Source organism: Psittacula echo (assembly GCF_963264785.1).
Source record: "Psittacula echo genome assembly, chromosome: 1".
NCBI classification, from domain to species: Eukaryota; Metazoa; Chordata; class Aves; order Psittaciformes; family Psittacidae; genus Psittacula; species Psittacula echo.
Window position 1 is genome coordinate 8,924,419 of NC_137735.1, and position 9,098 is coordinate 8,933,516.

General features: G+C 40.5%; 1 protein-coding gene across 1 annotated transcript in view; it reads left to right on the forward strand.

The window, feature by feature from the left end:
• The window catches only part of NSD2 (nuclear receptor binding SET domain protein 2), a gene marked incomplete at its 5' end in the record, with an annotated part of 58,935 nt that extends 50,243 nt beyond the window's left edge, over positions 1–8,692 (forward strand). Inside the window, 9 exons of the mRNA XM_080635190.1 lie at positions 275–431; positions 1,161–1,366; positions 1,773–1,876; positions 2,126–2,395; positions 2,491–2,607; positions 4,459–4,600; positions 5,316–5,422; positions 6,774–6,978; positions 7,858–8,692. Coding sequence (XP_080491316.1) covers positions 275–431; positions 1,161–1,366; positions 1,773–1,876; positions 2,126–2,395; positions 2,491–2,607; positions 4,459–4,600; positions 5,316–5,422; positions 6,774–6,978; positions 7,858–8,126 — 1,577 coding nt within the window. The 3' untranslated portion in view covers positions 8,127–8,692. The remainder of the gene's footprint in view (positions 1–274; positions 432–1,160; positions 1,367–1,772; positions 1,877–2,125; positions 2,396–2,490; positions 2,608–4,458; positions 4,601–5,315; positions 5,423–6,773; positions 6,979–7,857) is intronic.
• Positions 8,693–9,098: the final 406 nt, after the last annotated feature.

Sequence of the window (9,098 nt, forward strand, 5' to 3'; positions counted from 1 at the left end):
AAGTAAAACAAAGTAATTATAATTTGTGGTGCATTATTCTGGCTTTTTTATTGCTAGCTTGCTTGTTATTTTGTATGCATTACTAATCCGAGTCTGCCAGGCATTCAAATTAGTAAGGACCTTTTGGGTTTTGTACCTAACTAAAGGTTACATCTTTGTTGCAAGCTAGCATGGTTTAACCATTTATTTTCTATCTGAACCTATTGCACTGCTTTAAACCTGGTTTTACGTTTGTCTCTATGTTTGGCAACCTCTGTTTTTCCTGTCTCTAAAGGAGGAAGCTTGTTATGCTGCGAATCGTGTCCTGCAGCCTTTCACCCAGACTGCTTAAACATCGAAATGCCGGATGGGAGCTGGTACTGCAATGACTGCAGAGCAGGGAAGAAGCTCCATTTCCAGGATATTATTTGGGTTAAACTGGGAAATTACAGGTCTGAGGAACAGATTTATTTTGTGTTACAGTACTGGCATGTCTAATTAAGGAGCATACAATTGGTTGTTTCTATAGAGCAGCTTTGCTGCACGCAGATTTCTCATTCCTCCTTAAGCTAGAGACCCCATCTCCTTGTAATCTTCAAGTCGTAGTGTTGCTCTCAGCCAAAGCATTGCTCTCAGCCAAGGCATATAGGACTGCTTGTAGTCTTCTGACATCTGCTTCCAGTGTATGAGTCTTCAACCCCTTTTGTTTCAGAGATCTCTTCAAATAATTAAGCTGGTATAACTTGTCATTGGCTAAACTACTACCTTGCAGCTGGGAGATAAGTCACTCAGGTTGTCAGTGTTTCACACTTTACTGAGATTTGGGTGAGATAGAGGTGGGTGGGGTTTATCCTAGGAAGCATTAATAGCTATTATCAGCTGTCTCTTGATCTTTTACAATTACAGTGATTAAAGGCCTGTTAAAGATGATGTTTTTGTTAACCAGATGCAAGGAGCTTTATGTGTCTGCTCAACTTGCAGGCGATGGAAGTCCCACAGTTTTAAGTGTTGGGCTTTCCTGCTCTAGACCTGTCTTACTGGGGGGAGGAAAGGATTTTAATCCTCTTGGATCTTGGAAAAAATAATCAGTTGCTGCTGTTCAGGGTGATTTGGTTAAACTGTCTCTTGCAGAAAGAGCTTGACTAAAATGCTGTGTTGTTTTATTTGTACCTCTGTGCTAGATGGTGGCCGGCAGAAGTTTGCCATCCGAAAAACGTTCCCCCAAATATCCAGAAAATGAAGCATGAAATCGGAGAATTTCCTGTGTTTTTCTTTGGTTCTAAGGATTACTACTGGACACACCAAGCGCGGGTGTTCCCTTATATGGAGGGAGACAGAGGGAGTAGATACCAGGGGATCAAAGGGATTGGAAAAGTCTTCAAAAATGGTACATAGCTAAAGTTAACAAGAGTGATCTGGTGATATGCGTGCTTCGCTTTCTTTACACATAGCCTTGGGCCTGGTTTTGTACATTGGTTTTATTAGATTAAAACAATGGTTTTGGTGTCCTGGGCAGCAGTCACTGTTACTGACTTTGAATAAAAGCATTATTTTCATGGCTTGTGAAAGACTAGCATCTAATTGGAATTATTTCTGATGATTTTTACTTTCTGAAAAGTAAATGATGAGTGTAACTGAGAGGCAGAAAGAATAGAATTGATACGTGTTAAGAACATTAACACTCCAGAACCACTGTTTGCAAGAAAATTGACTGATAGGATGAGGAAGAAAAGGGTGATTCTTTAACACACATGGGAATGAGCCTTTTCTGATGATACAACGATCTGTTCTAGCTTTGCAAGAAGCCGAAGCTCGATTTCGAGAAATAAAGCTACAGCGAGAAGCCAAAGAAACCCAAGAAAGTGAACGTAAACCTCCACCATACAAGCATATTAAGGTAAAGTTTGAGGAAGTTCCCCTGGACACTCAAAGGTCTAAGGCAGCACTGGAGAGGAAGAGCTGGATGGTGAGGTGGGGAGGAGAGGTGGTAATGATGTGCTGGCAATTGTGTTTTCACAGCCATGAGATGATGGAAGTTTGCTTCCATTGGAACATCATTGCACAAATCAGTAACCACTGTAATAACTCTTGCAGTAAATTCCAATGTTTTTAAGTGATGTTTGAACTATTTTAATGTATTATTCAGGTGAATAAACCTTGTGGTAAAGTGCAGATATATACTGCTGATATTTCTGAGATTCCCAAGTGCAACTGCAAACCCACAGATGAAAACCCTTGTGGCTTCGATTCCGAGTGCCTAAATCGGATGCTGATGTACGAATGCCATCCACAAGTTTGTCCAGCGGGAGAGCGGTGCCAAAACCAGTGCTTTACAAAGCGACAGTACCCGGAGACAAAGATCATCAAAACCGATGGGAAAGGCTGGGGTCTGGTTGCCAAGAGGGACATCAAAAAGGTATGAATTGTTCCTGAAGAGCAGGGAACTGGGGACTCGGGATGTTGTCTGTGGGTTTGGTATATACTTTACTAGTGATACCTGGTATCTTTCAGGGAGAGTTTGTGAATGAGTATGTTGGTGAGCTGATTGATGAAGAGGAATGTATGGCAAGAATCAAATATGCACATGAAAATGATATTACCCACTTCTATATGCTTACTATTGATAAGGTAGAGTATTTTACATTTTTCCAGTATCTATTTATAACATTATTTTCATTCCTTTTCCTTCTATTGATCACCTTGATACAGTGCTCTGCTCCTTATGATGTTCCACACTTTCATATATTCCTATTGTTGTATCTTCTGTGCCTGCTTGCTCCATTCTTTATATATAAAAATATATGCATATATACATATATATGTGTATTTATTTTATATATATATTTAAAAGTGCATCTCATTAGTTCTAACTGTATAGTGTAATAAAGTATATATTAAGGTCTATAAATTGTGCTTTGTTGCTTGCTATCAAGTACAACGGAAGTATTTAGCTGCCTAGTCTTGAAAGGAAGTATGATGCTTTGGGAAACAGTGATCAGAGAGTTGGATGAATTATTATTAGCAATCCTTTTAATAACATCTCAACAACAACAGAAATTTTCACTGGAGAGTAGTGTGGAATATAGTTGTGAGGCTGTGTCCTATACTGAGCATTTAATGTTTTTCACAACTGTCTCTTTGTCTATAGCAAAACCAGACTTGTGCTTCTGTGCGTACTCTGTTCAGAAAGCACTATCTGCATTAACAGCCAGCCAGCACTCCACAAATTGATTCTGCAGCAAATTAATCCAGCGGATGAGTTAACACAGCACATTAATCCCACATCTGTAGTTTTCTGTGCATGCCTCTGAGGATTTGTTCCTGCGAAGGGGAAGAAAGTGGAGAACCTGGACAGTAGGGGTATAGATTATATATATGGGGGGGTATTGTGTGTATATATATATATATATATTATATTGCTTCACTGCCAAACAGATACCTAGGAGAAAAAACAAAGTTGTCTGTCAGTCCTGCATGTTCTTTCACTTCTAATCACCTTTCTTTTGCTCGAGACTGTCCTGTTCTGTTTCCACAGCTACTGTTCTCATTAGTCCTGTAACAGAGGAGTTCCTGCACAGGAGTTATCACCTAAGAATGACGAAACCATGTTTCTCTAAACACATAAGTTTCTTGCTCCTCTGCTAAACTGACATACAACATCAATACATTAAAAAGCTGAACTGAACATGTATTTGACTCATACTGTAGTTAATAAATGCTCATCGTGGTTCTGTCTTGCAGAATTACCCATGCACATGCAGTTAGAGACTACATGAGTGTGGTCTTGACAATCATACATGTGCGCTGTAATAAAAACTAGCTAGAAGGAAAGTTTAATACTATTTCATAAATAAGCAAAGCTTTCTTAAGCAGCTCTTCAGAGAAGCACATTTCTGGCTGTTTCATGGCTTTATTTTGTTAATGTCTGATATGTTTGGTGGAGATAGAAACTAAAAGGTAATTTTATGTAGGGATAGGATTTTTGTTTAGTTTACCAAGAGCTTGTTTTTGCTTGAACTAGGCTTATTGGGGAAAGAAAGCTGTTGAGAACCTGGTAATGTCTGCAGGTAATCACGCAGTGACTTGGTAAATACCACAAAATTCAGTATTTTTAAATGCATCACAGCTTTGTGAATGCAGAGTAAAAGGTAAATGGACTGAGTCTGAGCTTTAAGGCTTTCTGGAGCAAGGGGTTCTCTAGCACTTCCACCACGGTGCTCACAAGAACACTTATCCTGCCACGTGGCTGTGATGGGTTCTGGGAAGATGTGAGCTAGAGCATGAGTATTGCTTTGGGAGTGTCACATTCCAGGCCACATGAGACACTACAGTTTTCAATACAACATGTACCATCAGTTTGCTTGTGTGCTTCTGGGGAGCAAAACCATGTCTGTTTTGAATGCAACTACGGAAATAATTCATGGATTTTTACTTTGTGAAGAGAAAAATCACTCATTCTGTTGCTGGTTCGATCTCCAGGACCGGATTATTGATGCTGGCCCTAAAGGAAACTATTCTCGGTTTATGAATCACAGCTGCCAACCAAATTGTGAAACTCTCAAATGGACAGTAAATGGAGACACTCGTGTTGGCCTGTTTGCTGTGTGTGATATTCCTGCAGGTACATCAGCTTACGTTGGGTTTGGTTTAATTCCCTAAGTTAAACCTTTTGCACAGTTATGAGCAGGACAGTCATGGTTTAACTGGTTCAGTGCGAATAGTTTTGTAAAGAACTCAGCACATGGAAGAGGTTCTTTGTGATCTGCCTTTTACTTTAATGTTTCTTGTTAGCGAGTGCTATGGCTGCTTCTTGTTGCTTGCTTCCTAGGGAAGTTACCCCTAGTTAGTACCCTTGCATTCACTTTGTGTTGTAGAGCATAGGTTTTGTTTTGGAGATCTTGGACAGTGATTGTGCATCTTTTCTAATGAAGATAATAATAAGCTGAACGAGTGGATGAACGAGGCTGCTTAAAAGTATATATGTTTAGTTTCTGTATACACATACGTGTATCTTCTATCTATAGCTATTTAGATAGATATCTATATCTGTAGCTGTTTAGATATTTAGCTATATATAACCTCTGTGTGTGTAGACCAGACACACAGTTCTGTTAAGTCAAACCCATTTATTTTAACATGTAATTGCATAAGACATGCTGTCCTGGCATCTAGTTAATCGTTGTCAGTGCTTATGAGCAATAGAGAGGGAAAAATCCCATGGTAATAGATCAGCAGTTAATGAAACAGTTAATGAAAGCTGTATTTGTTTGTAATAATTTTAATCCACTTCATTACCTTGTCCTTCATGATGAAAGGGTTTGTCTTGTCTCACTCAGGGACAGAGCTGACTTTTAATTACAACCTTGACTGTCTGGGCAATGAAAAAACAGTCTGCAAATGTGGTGCCCCAAACTGCAGTGGATTTCTTGGGGACAGACCAAAGGCAAGTAATAGATCAAGAGATTTTGACAGGGTCTTGTCTACTGGCCTTGTTGTTTTTCTTCTGGGACGTGTGTTGGTGGACCAGTTGTATGTTATGATAAGGGTCAGTGCTGCTTGAACAGATGCGAGCTGTCTTCTGAAGAAAAAGCTGACTATTTCCCTTGCTGGAAGATGGAACATCGTTTTGCCAAACATAACCTTGGTGCTAAAGAATATGTTCTTATGGTGTAACAGTACAGTGGGAAATACTGGGTTTGGGAACACACCTAACTATAGTCAGTGAGATTATTCTGACATTGCAGTTTATATATCCCCCATCTAAGCCTTAAAATATGATTATTTTGTTAAGATCTATTAAAAAAAAATCCATTGAACTGCACAAAAAACCTGCCCGCTTTGAATGAAGAAAACTTGCTACCCAATTGCACCAAGAAATTGCCTGTATGATTTGTGTCAGGTTAACTGAAAACCTGTAATCGAGCAGAAGTTGATGGGGCCTCCTGAAGGGCTGGCATAGGAGTGCAAGGGAAGGTACAAGTATACAAATATGGATGTAGAAAGGCTGCACCTTCATGTGGTCCTTCACGCAGTATCAGGCACTTTAGAGGGTGGGCTTAAAGCTTCCAGAATTCCCATAGCTGGTTTTTGTTAAGGATAAGCTTCAGCGAGGTTTCACATAAGTTTGTGATCAACTTATGCAGAGAGCCATGAAGAAATGAACTGTTACAGTTCAGTTTTGCAAGGCTCTCTGCCTTGGTAGATAGAATGGGCTCATTTTAAAGAAAGTAGGTAATGGTTATGGGGGTGAGAGGGAGGGAATGATGGAAGGGAGGTTGAAATGGGGTCCAAGATGTATTTTGTATGACTTGGTGAAGGAAAGTCGAAGTGCAAGCAGCAGGATGTCAGACTGAAATAAAGGTAAGGTTTGGTATATTCTTTCCAGTATTATGGGCACAGCCACAGTTCTGCTGTCCATTCATCAAAGGGAAGTGGGGACTGGTTTTAGTAATTCCAGCATGAATATATGCAACTGGGAGAGAAAAATGGATATTGAAGTGATTGGTCATGCAAGAACAAAATGGGTGTAAATTAGCCACAAGTGGATTAGACCTTTTTTCAGTGATAAGAAAGTGGAAGAGTTTTCCACTAGGAAGGGATTGCAGGGACAGGATCTGGTTTCATGATGACTTTCCACAAGGGTCGTGGGATTTATCCCAACACAGATAGGTACGGTGAGGCACTGAGCAGGCCTGCACCGAGTCAAAGTGTGCATGGTTTGCCAGGAATTCCAGTTTGGTAATAGTTTTCCTTTGCAAAACTGGCATTTATAGATTTGCTTCTTACTCTTTTAGAATTCTTCCACCAATGCCTCAGAAGAAAAAGGCAAAAAGACCAAAAAGAGAACACGGAGACGCAGAACGAAAAATGAAGGGAAGAAAGAATCGGAAGATGATTGTTTCCGTTGTGGTGATGGAGGCCAGCTGGTGTTGTGCGACAGGAAGTCTTGTACTAAAGCTTATCATCTCTCCTGTCTTGGTTTGGTGAAACGTCCCTTTGGTGAGTCGGTTTGCCTCTTTAAACTTCACCTGTGCAGATTTATTGTGCTGAAACCTTGCCAAGAGTGTCAGCCTGAAAACACTGTGTTCGTATGGTGAGAGCTTCATTTGTGCATCATGTAGGAGTTCTTCTTGAGTATGGAAACAAAACGATGGCTTCCCTCCTGCCTCTGTGGCAAAATGAGCTCTTTGTTTTACAAATGTAAGTAATTGAGTACATCCTTGGTTGGAGCACTGTAGCCCTGTCATAGGCAAGTAGATTATGTGTCAGGAATATGTGAAGCCAGTTGAGTTCAAGCCAAAAGAACAGTAGCAGCATCTGGAGCAAGGTGAGTGGGAAGATGTTAAGGGCAGCAGACATGAAGTTGTAGATCAAGATAACACAGGAGTTACCTGGTTCCAGTCAGCCATGTCAGGTGGGATATGAAGTGAAGCAAGCAAAGCCTGTTACCCCAGAAACAAGTAAAACAATGTCTGCTAAAACGTGCTGGGGCAAAAGAGCATCAGTAGGTAAAGCACAGCAGCCATCCCTAAGCAAAACTTGCAGCTAACAAGTAAGCATTGTAATGGTAGGCAGCGACTGATGGATGTTGGGATACTCTGTGAGCCTGCAAGTTGTGTAAGATGCTACTGAGTAATTTCTTCTAGCTGAAGTTAACTGCTGTGTTGAAGAGAGGATGTCCCGTCTGCTACTTACTGCTGGCTTTTGTGCTTTAGAAATATGATGTAGCATTTTGATCTTTGAGATTAGCTCTGGTAGGTGCCGTCTCATCTTGCCTTGTCAGGAGTTGTGTTGTTCAGCGGCTGAAACACAATACTTCTTTAAAAGACAATGCCATGCCTTACTCCCCGCTGATGAGCTCTTTGTCTTTGATCACAGGGAAGTGGGAGTGTCCTTGGCACCACTGTGATGTTTGTGGCAAACCTTCTGTTTCTTTCTGCCACTTCTGCCCAAATTCTTTCTGCAAGGAGCACCAAGACGGGACAGTACTAAATTCCATGTTGAATGGACAGTTATGCTGCTCTGAACATGTTCTCGGGGTGGATTCTGTTGAAACTCAGAAGACTGAGAGACCCCGCAAAAAACTGAACAAGTTGAAGCCTAAGAGAAAGCAGAGGACCAGATGGATGAGAGCTGACTGCAAATAGTCATGGACTGCAGTTTCTACTGCCAACACTATCTTGTAGATAAGTTGTGAATATGACCAGGGAAGGACACAATTTTACATATATTCTGTAAAGGATACATGGGGAAGGGGGGGGATTTTTTTGTTTTATTTTGTTTTTATAAATCCACTGAGCCAACCACAGCAGTCTTCTGCTGCTTCTGCACTGATACCGAACTGCATAGTTCAGAGAATTTCAGGACAAACCAAACTTACTACTCAGCATTACAGTTACACTTGAATCGTTACGAATGTAAAAGGTTCCCTCCAAAATACTTTCAGATTTGGAGGTAGGTTAAAAATCAAACCCGGTAGGCGTAAACGTAGGGGGTTTGAGATAGTATTTGTCAACCAACAGATGTTTAAAATAGTATATCCTTGAATGAAGTTATTAGCTCGCAAGTCCTTTTAAGTAAGAAATGGCTTGGTCTGTGGTCCCACATGAGATTTGCTTGCCTTGTGTGTTTTTGAGCAAGTGCTTGAATGCCATTCATGATCCAGGTGTGTATCTCGCCATCACCACACACATAACCATTCATTTGTGCTCGTATAAAGTAGCTCTCCAATGTTGCTTAAACAACCATGGTATGGTTTTAAATACCCTTCCACCAAGAACTGTGGTACGTGGTGGGAAAGGCACACCCTGTACCAGAGAGGGGAAGTCCTACATTGAAGAGATTTTTTTCCATACTGTTTTTTCCTGTATTTCATTCCAGTGAAACAGAAGTGACTTGATCTTGCGAAGCTGTACAAGTCCGGATTTAAAGGGATATCGTCTTGCGATCTAGGCCCAGTACTCTAGGAATTCTATGTTTTAATAATAAAAGACTCTTACAAAACCTAGTATTGGAAAAAATCACTCCATTTTTTTTCCTTTTTTCCCTAAATGTCAGGTAAAACAAAGAGGCAGATGCTTCTTTGGAATGCTTAAAGCCCAAGCATTACACTTTGCGAT